This window comes from Microtus ochrogaster, unplaced genomic scaffold (genome assembly GCF_000317375.1).
Source record: "Microtus ochrogaster isolate Prairie Vole_2 unplaced genomic scaffold, MicOch1.0 UNK1, whole genome shotgun sequence".
NCBI classification, from domain to species: Eukaryota; Metazoa; Chordata; class Mammalia; order Rodentia; family Cricetidae; genus Microtus; species Microtus ochrogaster.
In genome coordinates, this window is record NW_004949099.1 from 3,750,415 (window position 1) to 3,766,156 (window position 15,742).

Here is a 15,742-nt window from a genome sequence, read left to right on the forward strand (position 1 = left end):
TCTCTCTCTCACACACACACACACACACACACACTTAAAAATAATAAAATAGGTCAGGCAGTGGTGGCGCATGCCTTTAATCCCAGCACTTGGGAGGTAGAGGCAGATGGATCTGGTTTACAAGAGCTAGTTCCAGGACAGGCTCTAAAAGTACAGCAAAATCCTGTCTCGAAAAACCAATAATGATAGTAATAATAATAATAAATAGATTTTAAGAAAAAAAGACATCAGAGACACAGACATAAAGGAAGGACAGAGCTCTGAAGCAGTTCGAGTTAAGCTTTAACCCCAACAATATCTACTGTGTTGGTCAGATCAGCTTAACAGAGGGAAAAGGAAAAGTCTACTTGGCTTATAGATTTAGAAGCTTTAGTACATGGTCATTTGATATTGATGCTTTGGACCTGTGACAACAACGCAATAGACCATGCTGAGAACTTGTGGTAGAAGAGATCTGCTCACCTCACAGTAGCTGGGAAGCAAGGAGTAAAGGATGAGGGCCAATATCCCCTTTAAGACTATGTCTTAATGGTCTAACTCCCCTTTTCGAGGTTGTATCTTTTTAGGGTTCTACCATCTACCCAATGGCTGGTTCGTGTCTATAAGACCCATGACTTTGGGTAGGTGGCATAGGTAAGATACAAACTGAGGTCTCAGGTAAAGTAAGGGTCCTTGCAACCTTTTCCAGCTTCTTCTCCAAGTGTACACTGACAGCAGCAATAGCACACTAGAGAACCAAACTGAAAGGGGCAAAGCCATATACTATTCAATATAGGCTCAGCAAGCTGCAGTGGTCATCCAGGCATGCTACAAATATACACAAGACCACCGACTTTCACCTGGTAAAATCCATACTGCTCCATTTCTGCCTTGTAGGGGTGGCCTGTAACAATTAAGTCAGGCTCACAAAGGCATGTGACAGGGCACCAGTTAATCAGCTTCACCTTCCTGCAGGTGGAGAGGCCCCTCATAGAGTCAGGATTTGTACTGCTGCAGTGGCTGTCATCTGGCTCCTCTTCCCCCTCCCTGGTCTGATGTGAGACATTCACAATATTGCATGGAAGCTAGTGTTCAAGAAGAGCTGAAATGGGTTTTGCTGTCCCTCCATTAAGGGAGGGACACCTATAGGCAGATGACACACACCTACAGGACATCTAAATGTCCTGTGTCATTCAGGGAACATGCAATGCTCAGGCCTGCGAGGGTGATGGGGAAGGAGAAACACACCAATGGCTGTGTACCCATACCTTTCCTTGTCTCCTTCTATCTGATGGGAAAGCCCTGTCCTTCCGAATTTCCATATTCCCATTGTCACTCTAGAACTTAAAATTTCGAGGCTGTTATTTTCTGTCCCCAAACTGTTTCTTTCTTGGTGCTGCCTGCCAGTACTCGCCTAGCTGCAAGTGTTTCACACATGGGAACAGAAGCCCAATACTGTTCCTTATGCCATTCCACCAAACCCTCCAGTCGGTTCTGACTGTACATCAGTCCCATCCTATTCTCCTGGCTCTTCACATGTACACTATGAATATGTATTACTCTCACTGGCTTTATTAAGAGCTGACAGCCTATAGTTAGACTGGATTTTCAGGGAGAGAGAATGCTGGAAGGAGGAAGTGTGGAGTCATGAGATTCTCAGAAGTCTTGAGGAGATTCAAAGGAAGCAGATGAATGTGCTGCACTGAAATAAGGTGCTGAGCCACATGGTAGACTATATTAAAAAAAATGGGTTAATTTAAATTGTAAGAGCTAGCTAATAACAAGCCTGAGTTATTGGCTGAGCATTTATAATTAATAATGAGTTTCTGTGTGGTTATTTAGAGGGCCAGTTGATAGGACAGAGCTGACAGGGGCCCCACGAAAAACTCCACCTACAAATGGTGCCCAAGATGGGACAATGTATATCCACATAAAAATCTGAGAAAGCTTAAAAGAAGATTCCAAACAAGTAAAAAACAGAAACAAATCTGGCTTCTTGATAACTGCCTTCCCTCAGGTGCTAGCGGCAATCAGAGGTGTGGCACTTTTAAGATGCCCTGCTACCGAACAATTAAATGGGGTTCATGAAGAGTAGGCAGTACACTACTCGGTGGTAGCATGGATCTAAAATCCAGAGTTGGGGCAGCAAACATGGCTCCCTGGTACCTCTGCCATGAGGCTAGACTCAGGCAACTGAAGGAGAGGAGCCAGTCATTTCAGTTTTGCTCATACAGACAAAAAAGATTACAGATACACCATAAAGACAGATCCAGAAGAAAGAAACTTCTAAACACTTACAGTGTGTTTAAAAATATAGACTTTGGAGAAAAAGGAGAAACGATATATACAGATGTAGAATAAAAAATAGTTTAAAAATAATAAAGTCCTCAAAAAGGAAAAACAATAATAAACCATGTAAAGACTGGAAATACACAGAGTCTGGATCCTGTATGTTACTGTGTGTTCTTTAAAATTTTTAACTGCTGATGAATGAGTGATAGTTGCTAAGAGACATTGGATTATGAAAGCTGCCAGATTAAACCAACCTACATATTTTAAGAATATCTTGATTTCAAAATGGGAGTCAAAAGGTGTGTTGCTTTGAGTAGGAGGTTATGCTTTTATTTTTACAGGAAATGAGTGGCTGTAGATTCATTTTAGGTTGATATGGACCAGGTGTGATAGAGGAAGATCCCCTAAAAATTCTGGCTATAAACATAAAGAAATAAACCTAGAAAAACTACAAAACAGGTTTTATACCAAAACATAAAACAAAATAATCATCTTTGGCTAACTTGTATACAACACACATCTATACTTATATTAATACAGATATGTATGTTACCTTCAAAAGTTTATGTATTTTCAGAGTAAGGGGACCAAGGTGATCCAGCATCTCAAAATGCCTCTGTTGTAGTTTCCTAAGAGTTCTGCATCCAGAACAGCTTCAAGGCTGCTGGCTGGGATGGCCCAGTCTCTCAAACTACTCTAGCCAAGACTTAACCATTATCCTAAATTTTCTCAGGGTCTCCAAAGATGCTAATGTCCCACACAACAGGAAGCATTCTAGAAAAACAATGTCCAATTCCCAAAAGATTGGTTATGGATGTTTGTCATTATTTAAAAGGTTGGTTACAAGTTGTTATTGGTCATAGTAAAACAAAACAAAAAAAAGAAGGTAAACAAAAGTGTTAAATTCAAAGACCTCTTTCTTTTTTAATTAATTAATTTATTAAAGATTTCTGCCTCCTCCCTGCCACCGCCTCCCATTTCCCTCCCCCTCCCCCAATTAAGTCCCCCTCCCTTATCATCCCGAAGAGCAATCAGGGTTCCCTGACCTGTGGGAAGTCCAAGGACCACCCACCTCCTTCCAGGTCTAGTTAGGTGAGCATCCAAACTGCCTAGGCTCCCACAAAGCCAGTACGAAGGAAAAATAGGGTATATGATATAAAAATGATGAGATAAAAGGGTAGATTACTGAATCTGCTTTAATCCAAAAAACAGCAGCTATTAATCTAAAAATATTTTACATTGATATAGATTTTGGTTTAGTGATACAAAGTTAAAGTTAATTTTGTTATACTATATGTATGCTTCTACTCTTGTTTGGGGCACTGTGCTGATGCAGCTCTTAAAACTGTACTGTATAATTAAGAAGTCAGGTTGGTAGTTAGTCAACTACAATAATCCAATTTGTAGTCATATTAGGTATGTTTTCAATTGCTGACAGTATACTGTCCAAACTGGACCAGCAGGACACAAAAAAGTTGACTGTCACACTTTGCCAAAACAAGGTAGGAAAGTCCTTCAAAATTCCTTGCTTCTCAAAATGTCTGTCAAATATACTAGGCCTGTAGACCAAAGCTGGATGCCCCAACACTACAGAAGAACTTTGGGTGACTGTCCAGTTAGTCAGATGTCCCTGTCATTAGGTAATATTAGACCCTTCTGGGGTTTTTGATGGAGTTAAGGACTAAATAATTAGACTTAAAGTTTTCCTTAGTTATGATAAAAGGTAAATTAGGTATAAAACTTTAGACTCACAAAGATAAGATAAATAAGAGAATATTTTTCCTAATTTTGCCAAATACAAATTGGCTAGATATTGTAACTGTAATTCTTACTTCATAACTTTTTGTTACATACAGTTTTACTATGTTAAAGTTAAAACCTTTCTTTATAGTTAGACAAAAGGGGAAATGCTGTGGAATAATCTTTTTGTACACCATGAATATATATTACTCCCATTAGCTAATAAAGAGGTGATGGCCTTTAGGTAGGAAGGATTTTTGGGGAGAGAGGACGCTGGGAGTAGGAAGGGCCAGAGTCATGAGAGTTTCAGGAGTCATGAGGAGGTACAGAGGAAGAAGGAGATGAACATGCTGAATTGAGATAAGGTACCAAGCCATGTGGTAGAATATAAATAAAATATGGGTTAATTTAATTTGTAAGACCTGGTTAGTTACAGGCCAAGCATTTCTAATTAATAGTAAGTCTCTGTGTGACTATTTGGGGAGCTGGCTGGTGGGACGGTGCTGACCGACAGTCTCGATGAAAAACTCTGCCTACAGTTATTTACAGCATTTTCACCAGTGCTTTGTCACCTCATAGCTACCCCACCCCCCATGATACCGTCTTCTCATGTTGCCAGATCAACAACCATTTTGTACCATGATGGGCTTTCCTGGTGACTCACCCAATTTTCTAGGAGAGAGACTGCCAAGGGAGTAGTGTAGGAGTTCACTGGAGAATTCTAGTCCTCTGGCCTAGAGACCATCTTCACACTTTAGTACGGCTTTCCCTCCCCAGAGATCTGCACTCAAATGATTCATGAACAGGCCCACATCTCTCTGTTTCTAATGTCCTGGTTCAGGGTGTTCATGGAAAGCTCAGGAGCATGGCTAATGGGGTAGAGAGCACTAGCTTATTTGGAAACACAGCATGGAGTTGCCTAGGTTAGAAGAGCAGTGGGTGTTCCAGCAGGAGCAGGAAGCTCCCACAGGGGACATGCTGAGAGCCCCACCCCACCCCTCACAAAGTAGATGGTCAGGATGACTGCTCATCCCCCTCCCCAGTTCCCTTGGAGCCTGTTCACTGCTGCTTGCCTAGCTAGATAACAAAGCAGCTGCTGCTCCAGAGAAAGATAGTGGCTGCAGCACACTGCAACGTGCCAGGGAGCTGGGAAGAGCCCTGTGCTAAGCTGGGCAATTACTGATGGCCAATGGCTAGCTTCAACCCAGCTGAGGGGGCTGAGGAACAGATGGTTGTCTCGTTATTAGAGAAATTTGCCATCAGGCAGGTGGTAGCAGGTTTCAAGCCACACAAGGGGATTTTCACAAACGCACAAGTTTACACAGAACAATAAGCAGATTCTTACTTTATTGTGTTCTCTGCTTTTGAAGCCGCCTCATGGAATTGCTGGGAAGACAGTTTATATATTTCGGCATTCTACAAAGAGAAACACAGAACTGGTTACCAAAGATTGCCATCTCCTTCTGGAAGCTTGTAGGACAAAATCATGGCAGAACTGGAAGATACCAATATCTTGACTGGTGTCAGCACAGCCTAGGTCCCAGCATGCTGATCACTGTGACAGAAACCCAGAAAAGTGACTTGCTAAAGGCAAACCATGCAAGCTTCAGGCCACATGCCAAATCTGCTGGCTACCTTTTTTGTAAATAAAGTTTCACTGGCCCATGGCCATACACACCATGTCTTTGGCTGCTTGCACACTACAGGATCAGTAGAATGGGCTGTGGTAGAGCCTGCATGGTCTGCAAAGCATAAATCATTTATTACTAGTAAAAAACAAAAAACAAAACAAAATAAAACAAACAAGCAACAACAACAACAAAAATGGTGCTGAACTTGATCTACTACAATCCCTATTGAACAACTGGACCACACTGTCTAAAGAGGTCAAATGACGAGCCAAAATAGCAAGGGACAATGTAAGCGGTATCCAGTGTCTTGATTCTTAGACTATGACATGCTCTGCTGCTTCCTATGATGCACTGTGGGAGGGTCTGAAGGCATATACCTTGCCCTTCCTGAAGTTATTCATTGCACACACACTTACGGAGTCAGGCTGGCAGGGAAAGCCTAGGACCAAGAACAAGTCAGCTGGGTTTGACCCTGGTGGCACATTGTGACGGTGGGTAAGTTGCTTAACTTGTTACTCATTTCTGGCCACACAGGTCCAGACTAGCACTTTCCTTATTTTCTAAAACTCCAGCATCTTCACTTGCTCTCAGAGACTGATACTGATGCCCCGTCCAACCTCAGAACACAGCACTCCAGGTGGGAGTGCTCAGGCCCATGCACAGCTGGATAGACATATAGGGGGTGGGGGAAGGCCAAACCTGGAGGCCGAGACAGGGTGGGTCAAGTAGTCCCTGTAAAAAGGTGTAGGGTAAGTGGTTAGGTGTCCTGAGTGGGGTATGAAGCCAGTAGCAGTTGCCTTTGTGTGGGGTGCCAAGGTCAGGCCCTTTGCATAGCTGACTATTCACTCGTGAGAAGGGGCTACCCTTCTTTCACAGATGAGCAAACAGGCCCATCAGTCAGTCCTTGCAACAAGTGGGTGTGACAGTGAAGGGACTATGAAGTCTCGGGGCTGTGTTTCCTTGCACATCTGTCAGGCTCAGCCTGATTCAGCCTGACTCCACCTACCTACCTGCTGAAGAAAAGCAGCCAGCCAGGCCCTGGATGAACAGGGAAAGAGGTCTGAATCAGGGTTGCCAGGAGAGCCCATCCTGTGGTGTGGAGTCCAAGTCTAGAGGGAAGGGATTTAAGCCAGAGGACTTCCTGTAGGGGACCACAGGTATGAATGCAGGTCTGGGCTGGAACCAGGCTCTACTTTGACCTGCTCTCTGAGATTTACCTGCCCACTCTCTACATTTTCAGGGAAGGTTGACTGGGGATCAGCATGGTGTGGGAAGGAAACTCTTGTAGGGGAGCTTAGGAATACAAAGTCACTGGCAGGGAGAGCCAGGGTCTATGGGTGGAAGAATCACATAGCCCATTCCTTCTAGTCTCCTCTCTTCACACCAGGGAGGTCCTTTCCCAAGGCATGCCAATAACTCCAGCACACAACAGACATGAAAGAAACATAGGTCTTCCTCACAGCCTGGTATTGGAAGATCTATACTAATGCGGTGCCCAGGAAAGCTTTCTGCTTCTCTGGAGTCTTTGCACTCATATCAAGAGTTGGCTCTGCTTCAGGATGGCGTGACATTCCCTGACGTGACTGTCCTGGCTGAGGTCAAGGACAGAGGCAAGCTGATCAGTATACACCTGTTCCTCCAGTAGGTGTTCTTCTGTGACCTCCTTGGAATCCCTGGGACTCTGCTGGAGCCTCCTGAGGATGTGGCCTGATCCATGGGCCCACAGTATGACTTCAGTGCTTACTGGCCATAGTCTGTGGCTAAACCACTTCTTCCAAGCTTTGTTTTCTTAGCTGCAGAGTAACAGAAAACCAGGCACACAGATCTCCTTCAACTCACATAGCACTGTGTAGGTTCTGAAGCCACAGAGAATCTCATCCACTAAGTTCCTTCCATGGAATCTGGTCTTTCTTCCCCATAAGAAATCTGCCTGGCTCAATCATCTCTGAGTTTCTTTTCTCTAATATGTGTTCACAGGGTCAGGTCACAGGCTTCCAGGTCCAGTCACCTGCTGAGTGCCACTCAAAGTGGGGACTCAAGGGCTGAGTAACAGAAGAGGAGTTACTGTTCTGTATGGTAGGAAGGACACATCTGTCCCCAGGCACATGGAGCCAATTATGTGGTCAACAGGATTTGTCATAGGAAGTGGCCACAGGCGAAGAAGTGGTTACGGACACCCCACTTTACTTCCTCTAATTTCCTCATGATGACTCAGTGAAAATCCCCAGCTGGTCCTATCCTGTCTGTGCAGACCCATGGCAATGGGCTTTGTCACAACTGCTGGTCCAGAAGCACAGGAAGGTCTCCAAGCCACAATGGGGCTCACCATGTCCTACATTTGTTCTCCAGCCTTCTTCTTTGAGAACGAGAACCCAGCAGATTACTTGTTATCATTGTAGGCTTCTTAAGAACTGGCCAACTTGCTCCTCCTGAGAACCATTAAATATTGGGAGTAGGGTCTAAGGCAAGTAGAGCCTGTACCCTGGCCATGTGGGATGCTCAGACAATACAATGTCACAATTACAAATGAGCATTAGGCCAATAGTTTGGTGCTTTCTGGGTACCTACCAAAGCAGCCTGCAAACTTGATCAGACTGTCTTCTCGGAAGTTGGTACCTGAGTGGAAGCAAAACCAAAGTATGTCACTTGCTCCCTCTCATTGCCTCTGATGGTTCTGACAATGGAGTCCATGGCTTAGTTCACGGGAGACTAGTATCCCAACTTTAAGGTACAATTTTGTCACAACAATATTTTTTAAAAGTGAAAGCAGGACAAGGGCCACAATGAGTGGTGAGCTTGTTAAGGCCTGTACCCCAGCCACATCCCACCTTCCTCTTTACGCCCCCTTGGGTGAGGTCATGGCACACTTGTGAGCACCTTGTTGGCAAACAGTTTGTGGGCAAATACTTTAATTAGAGAGCCTTCTGTGAGGCATACAGTGGGTGAGCACATCGAGAAGGAGTACACTCTGTGAAAGAGGACTTTGTGCGGGAGCACAGTATGGGTGAGGGTTCTGGGAGTCAAGCAGCTCCCACAATACCCTCTAGGCCAATAAACTCTCCTACTGCTGTACACAGTGCTGAGGAGAACAAGTGCCTACTAGCAGTTCTGTGTGGGAATGAGCATACCTACAGGGAACATTCTAGAAGTCAGGTTCCTGAATTAAAAATATATTTATTTCTAACAAAGTAAGGGGTGAGCAGATATGATACAAGGCAAACAAGGGGGAGGTCTCATGGAGAGAGACAACAATGTGGATGAGAGTTTCAAAAGGGCAGTGTGGGTATTTGAGGGAAGCAGGGACTGTGAGAGTGAGAGCAGGGAGGGACCAAGAGGCACACTGGGTAAAGTAGCCTCAATTTCAGGCTCAGAATCTGGAATAAAATGAAAGGTGAGGCTGGGCAGTGGTGGCACACACCTTTAATCCCAGCACTCGCGCGCAGGGGGTGGGGGTGGGGCAGAGGCAGGAGGATCTCTGTGAGTTTGAGGCCAGTCTGGTGTACAAGAGCTAGTTCCAGGACAGGCTCCAAAGTTACAGAGAAACCCTGTCTCGAAAAAGAGGGGTGAATAAAAGCCTGGGTTTGTTTGTTTCTTTTATGTTTTTGAAACAAAGGTTTTGCTCTGTAGCCCAGGCTAGCCTGGTGAGTTTCCTATCTCAGCTTCCTGAGTGCTGAAATTACAGGCCTGAGTCACTATGCCTGGGCAAGCCCTGGCTTTCTAGGTGAGGGAATAGCAGAGGAGTCCTATTTTTAAAAGGACAGAGGTTGCTGTGGATGGAGTCCTGTCTCCCCTGAGGCCATCAGCACTGGAGGGTCCTGGACCACTAAGGCCAGAGAATGGGAGCTATAGTTACCACAGAGGCTCACGGGATTCTGGATGCACTCTGATGGGTCTACACTGTTCCCATATCATCAGTCCCCACCATTACAAACTGTTAGTTTTGGAGACGTTTTTTTCCCCATAAATTTCTCAGGTTCCCACTTCTGGACTGCATTTTTCTCTGCTCTAGATAGCTGCCCCTTCTCTAGTGCCTGCAGCTGCTTCTTGAGCACATCTGAAGGCAGAAGACCTGATCTCCATTAATTAAATCTGCTATTAAAAATTAAATAACGTGAGTAAGAAGGTGTGAGTATTATCTCTGTGGGTTTCAAAAGTCGCAGTGTTTCTTCAATTACTTCCCAAGCAGTTTTCATATTTCATACTGTCTGATTTCTCCAAGGGCCTGGATTTGCAAGATCAAAAGAGAGTGTGAGGGTGAGAGAAGCAAGGTGGGAAGGCGGGAAGGGGAGGATGGCAGTAAAACATGTCATAGACAGGAGAGATCAACTTGCTGTCCCCAGGCAGATCCAGGAGAAGAAGCAGAATGGGAGGATGCAGGGGCACAGAGATCTGTGGCAAGTCAACCAAGTGCAGGTCAGGGTGAGACCCATATGCTCATGTATAGGATGGTGGGTATAAAGACAAAAGCTCATCCTACATGCCTGGAAAAGAGCAACTCCTGGGCCAGAGCCCCAACACAGACAACTAGGTCAAAGGCATTCATAAATGACCTACTAGGGGAAGCAAGGTTAGGTGTTACAGATGCCCAGCTTAAGAGAGGACATGGTACTAGAGAGGACTGAGGCTCTCCTAAGCTGATCAAGCAGGGCCATGAGTGAATCACAGAGTGAGGCTACTGGTGCTCAGGTCAGGATGCCTCCTAGTGTGTGTCACGGGCAGGACTTTCATGTCATCTCCTCTGCTTCTGCTCTGCACAGTGAGAATGGTTATAGAGCAGTCAGCATAGGCTTGATGGGAATGAGGGTGGTAATGCATTGTAAAATATTTACACAATGCCTGGCATACAGTGGACACTCAATAAATGTTTTAAGAACTTAACATCCCCTGATTTCATGTGTATGGACCAACAAGGACAGCAGAGCCTGGAAGAGTTCTAAGTGCTGGCTGAGGAGTGACAGGAGGCTCTTCAGGGGGTGTGACCTCCACCACCAAGGGCTTTTAGTCCCTTTTGCTCATGATCCATCCCAGAAACTATGAGAGGGCCTGGCACAGGAATTGCTAAATAAATGCAAACCAAGGCCAGAACCACATGGGCACAGGGTAGTTAGGAGGCAGCCACTGGCTGAAGCTCTGGCAAGACAGTCTCCTAAGCTTCCAGCTCTGCACGGGGCCTGTACTCAGGGATTTAGCAGGCGACGATAGACCAAGCTGTGGTAGCACATGTATGACCAGAGCACAGGATAGTAATGGCATTGCTGGTGGGGCAGGGGTGAGGGCAGATTGATGCACAGGGACTTGGAGTCCTTCCAAAGTGGTGGGAATATTTTAGCTCGTGTGGTGGGAGGATGCAAGAGGCAACAGTCGCACGTGTGCTGGCCCTATCCAATGGGGGTGAAGGGCATGCCTTATCAGAAGAGAAGGCTCAGTGGCCATGCCTGACCAGGCACTAGAGTAGGGACTGCCCAGGAGGCCGATTCCTGGAAAGCTCATAATAGTTAACCCTGAGGTAAGACCTTAACAGATGAACAAACTGAGGAAGCCCAGAAAGGCAAAAGGAGCACCAGGGTGAAAAGACATCAAGCTAAAGAGCAGCGTGGACAGCCACAGGTTTCTTTAACAATCCCATGCGTCCCTGCTGGGCCCAGCTGGGACTAAGGAAGAAAGTAATAAATAATGGAAGTGCTGATACAACACTGGTCTGGAGCAATTACAGCCAAGAAAACTTCCTAGAGGATAGAGGTGGGGTGGGGTGAGGAGTCCTAGCAACATCAGTATAGGCTGGAAGGGGCTCAGCGCTGGAGGCCAGAGATTAACAGAGAATGGGCCTAGGCCAACATGCTGCCAGAGTAGCCAGCACTGGCTGTCTGGGGGGGAATCTGGAACCTACCAGTCTAATTGTCAGAAGCTTTTAAAGACCGAATGAATGCTCAGAAAAGTAAAGATGATTAATGAATTCAGGATTCTCTAACCTGGAAAGAGTAAACCAGACTTTTTTTGTGGGGAGGGGGTTTCGAGACAGGGTTTCTCTGTGTTACAGTCCCATCTGCCCTGGAACTAGCTCTTATAGACCAGGCTGACCTCGGACTCACAGAAATCCGCCTGCCTCTGCCTCCTGAGTGCTGGGATTAAAGGCGTGTGCCACCACTGCCTGACACAAGTAAACCAGACTTTTAAAAATGGTCTAAATCATCAGCATAAGCTATGAAGTGTGAGAGTGCTAGATATGGAACCACTGTAGTGCCCAGAGGCACTGAAATTCAATTCTGTTAAGTGGCTGCATAGCTGATGCTAGCCAGCAATACCTACCCTGTACCACCCAGTGGAGAGGAACTCCCTGCCTGGCTCACCTCACTCTACCCTAAAGCCTGTATCTAGCCCCAGGTTCAGGCCATCCCAAGACCAACTGTGCCCCCACATCAAAGGCCACAATGTCTACCTTTCACCCCTCAAACTTCCTATTTCTTGCCTTCAGAACCTGTCTTTGGCAACCTAGCCCTCTCCAGGCTGGACTCCATCTTACCTTCAACACAGTTCACAATTCTTGAGGCTCTGGTTTCCGTGCCTATGAGTCACTCAGTCCCCCAGCTCTAAATTCCCACTGCCAGAAGATGATTCTGTCTGACTCAGGATGCCACTGGGTTCCCACTCCTGCTATAACACTTTCTTCCAGTGCTGACTGCACCTATATCTCTCACCCTTAGTGGGCAGTGATTTCCAATGATCCTTAGGAATGCACTGAGGACACAGCCATGAATGGATCCAAACCTGCCTAGCATGCTCAACACACTGTAGTTCCACCACTTACTTCTTTTGTACATTTAGTAAGCATTTATTGAGTGCTTGCTATTTGCCAAGGCTTGCTCTACAAGCAGTGAACATGGCAGGCAGCGAGGAGATGAAGTCCTTGCTCCACAGAGCTAACAGTCTGGATATGGAAGAAGTAAACAGATAATTTCACTCAGTGGCAGTGCCACTTAAAAGATCACATAGAGCTTAAGAGGCTGTGGTTTTCAATAGCTGTCAGGAAAGGCCTCTCCCTCTGCCTACTCACCTCAGGCAGACAGCTAACAGACATGAAGTCAGGGTTTGGGCAGATGCTGAGGGGGTGACTGCACTTGGTGAGTTCTTGATAGCACAATGAGCACAGACAGATTTCTAGAGATGACAAGACTGGATACTGAAGGTCACCCAGGGCAGACCACACATGCAGAGCCTACTCTGGAGATAGCAGGAAGCCACTGGAGGGTGTGCTATGGGAAATGGCACCAGAGATCCCTTTTGGAAGGACCACTGGCAGCTTGAAGCAGCCTAAATGGAGGGCAGTGGAGACAGTCTGGCTATCTTGAGGCTATTGCAGTGACCTTGGTGAGAAGGCCAGGTCACCTAGTGGAGGATAAACTATTTCTGCCGGCAGTGATGAAGAATGAGACACAAACCTTAGCTTTGGTCTGTGGAGGTAACCAGCTCAGGACAAGGCTGGCATTTTTGCCAGGGTCTTTTTGCTAAACCCCTCCCTGAACATGGAAAGCCTTGTGTCCTTATAAGGACCGTGTCCCACTGACTACTCACTATTCCCCCTCTCTCTTTGTCCCTTCAACAGTTTCCTTCTAGAGAGTCTCCCCTCCCCTACATTCCTACCCCTGGTGTTTTCATTACAGTCCTGCACTAGAGAATGCCACCCTTCACCCAACTCCTGGTGATTAACTGTCAATTATCACTGCTTCTTGCCCCTGGGGTCCCCATGTCAAACTGCAACTGAATGCTGATGATGACTTCGCCTCCTGATCATCCTATCTCCATTCCTAGCTCCCCACTGTGCTCTGCTCAGTGGACTACTACGGACTGCACTATATGCATATGACTTCCATGTTCCCCCACCTCAGCCCCCCCTCCCCCCATGGCTGCATCTTCTTCCTCCAGCTTGCCATCCAGGCAGTGGTAAGAGTGATCTTTACAGACACTCTGAACTGGGAACTTCCAAAGATCCCCTCTGGAGACATAGCCCTTTCTGCTAATGACCTCGGCACTATCCTCAGTTTCTGTTCTTCACTTATTCTTCACTTGCAATGCCTTATTCTCCAAGGCTCCAGGATGTTCTAGACATTCTTTCCTCTACTAATTCTCCCTGTCCACCTGCCTGCCACACTCCTACTACTGCCTGAGGCCCATCAGCACCCCTTCCATCAAATGAGCACTATTCTTTCTCTCTAGGCAGACTTCTCATGGCCTTCACCATGCTCTGTATTAAGATATGCTTTTCAGTAGCATTTTTTTGCTGTGTATTGCAATCATCTGCTAATTGTCTATCTCCCCTAGGAACTGCTTGGACTCCAGGGTAGCTGTGTATCTTTGTTGTCAATGCTTGGGCAAGCCCAGGGCCTAACCAGTGAATATTTTTATTTATTTATTTATTTACTGAGACAAGGTCTCTTTTTGTAGCTTTGGCTGCCCTGGAACTCACTATGTATATCAGGCTAGCCTCAAACTCAGAGATCTGTCTGCCTTGGCCTCTGAGGAGCCGGGATTAAAGGCATATGCCACCACTCCCTGCCGGACCAGTGTATACTTTAAAAATGGCTGAAAGGCATTTTCAGTTCATTCTGGACTGCTCATCACCTTTGGCCTATATGATTAGATCTCGGTCCCTCAACTGGCAAGTCAGTTCTATCATACCTTCCCTTTCCTCTTTCAGGGTATCTCACCCTTACCTTTTCAGGTACCCCTCATTCCTAGGACATTAATCTATGCTTCTATTTCTTAACATATCTGCTATCTAAATCTCCTACCCCGCACCCAGGTATGAACTGCTAATTAGAGCCCTGGTGATGTGGTTTAGGTGAGACTGGTTCACAAGTATTTGCATTTGTGAAGAGGCAGAAAGAAACACACACACACACACACACACACACACACACACACACACACACCTCCCTACCATACTCTGTTGACTCTGTAATCTTGACTGTAATCCTAGCCTTTCAGCCATTTATGGGGTTGTGTGTGTTTTGTTGGGTGTGTAGCTGGGGTGGAAGAGGAATTTATTATTTTATCCTTGAGCATGTATGCTTTTATATATGTGTACACAGCATGTATATAAATCACACATAGTAAAAAGAAACCCTGAAAGGTTATATTAATTGGCAATAATTGAACACTTTCTTTAATGACTTGCACTGAAAACAAAACATGAGCTACCAAACATTCAGGTGTGATAGGCTTCATCCAGAAACTTCTTTTTATGTGAGGGCAAGACTTGGGTCTGGATATGAGTGACCCTTTGGTATTTTGGTCTGGAAATGACAGAGGGTATGCCCTGTAGCTCCTTGAGTAGGACATATATCACCACAGAATTTATCAAAACTGAAGGCAAGATGAGCGACCACTTGTGTGTCTGGCCCCTTCTCCCAGAGCAGAGCAGCCTGCAACAGACAGTAGGAGGACACTCCAGCAAGAGACAGCCTAAGACTCTCAGAAGGCTTTGTATCTGAGTCCATGGGAAGAGGTCTGAAAGGTAGATGTGAGTTTGCTACAGGAAAACTTCCCAGAAGTTCCTGATAGATAGTCAGGAATGAAAAAAGTCAAAGTCCTGTTTGCAGCGAGGTGAGAACTAATCTCTGAGACCGTTGTAGTGCTGAGAGGTCAGATTCACTTGCCCAGACCTGAGTTTATGGCCTGGGTTTGGATTCCCGAACTTCTTGAGGTCAGAAGACAGGTATTAGGGAGAATGGCTAGCACAGAGCTTGGACCCTGTGAGAATGGAGCAGTCCTTAAAGCGGTTGTACAAAAGCCAAAGCAAATGGGGCGGCATGGGAGGCAGAGGGTTAAGGGTAAACTTGGAGTAAGAAGGATTGACAAGGTAATCTACACTGCAATCACTCCACTGGCAGGGTGTGGGGAGGAGGCTACGCAGCAGGGAGTGGTGGCACTCCCCAGCCAAGCTTTGGGGCTGCTAGTTAGTTTTCTTTTTCCTTTTTTTTTTTTTTTAACATTTGCAAATATAAATGAATAGTGGCTATCCAAAGAGTATGAAAACAAAATGTGTAGCCTGACACAAAGTAAAAGTCAAATCAAGAGTGTGAGTCGTCATCGTCCCCCCCCCC

General features: G+C 45.8%; 1 protein-coding gene across 1 annotated transcript in view; it reads right to left on the bottom strand.

Moving 5' to 3' along the window:
* Chchd6 (coiled-coil-helix-coiled-coil-helix domain containing 6) overlaps positions 1-15,742 on the bottom strand; it is a 235,316-nt gene that overhangs the window by 36,326 nt on the left and 183,248 nt on the right. Inside the window, exon 6 of the mRNA XM_005364858.2 lies at positions 5,357-5,427. Within this exon, the coding sequence (XP_005364915.1) occupies positions 5,357-5,427 (71 nt within the window). The remainder of the gene's footprint in view (positions 1-5,356; positions 5,428-15,742) is intronic.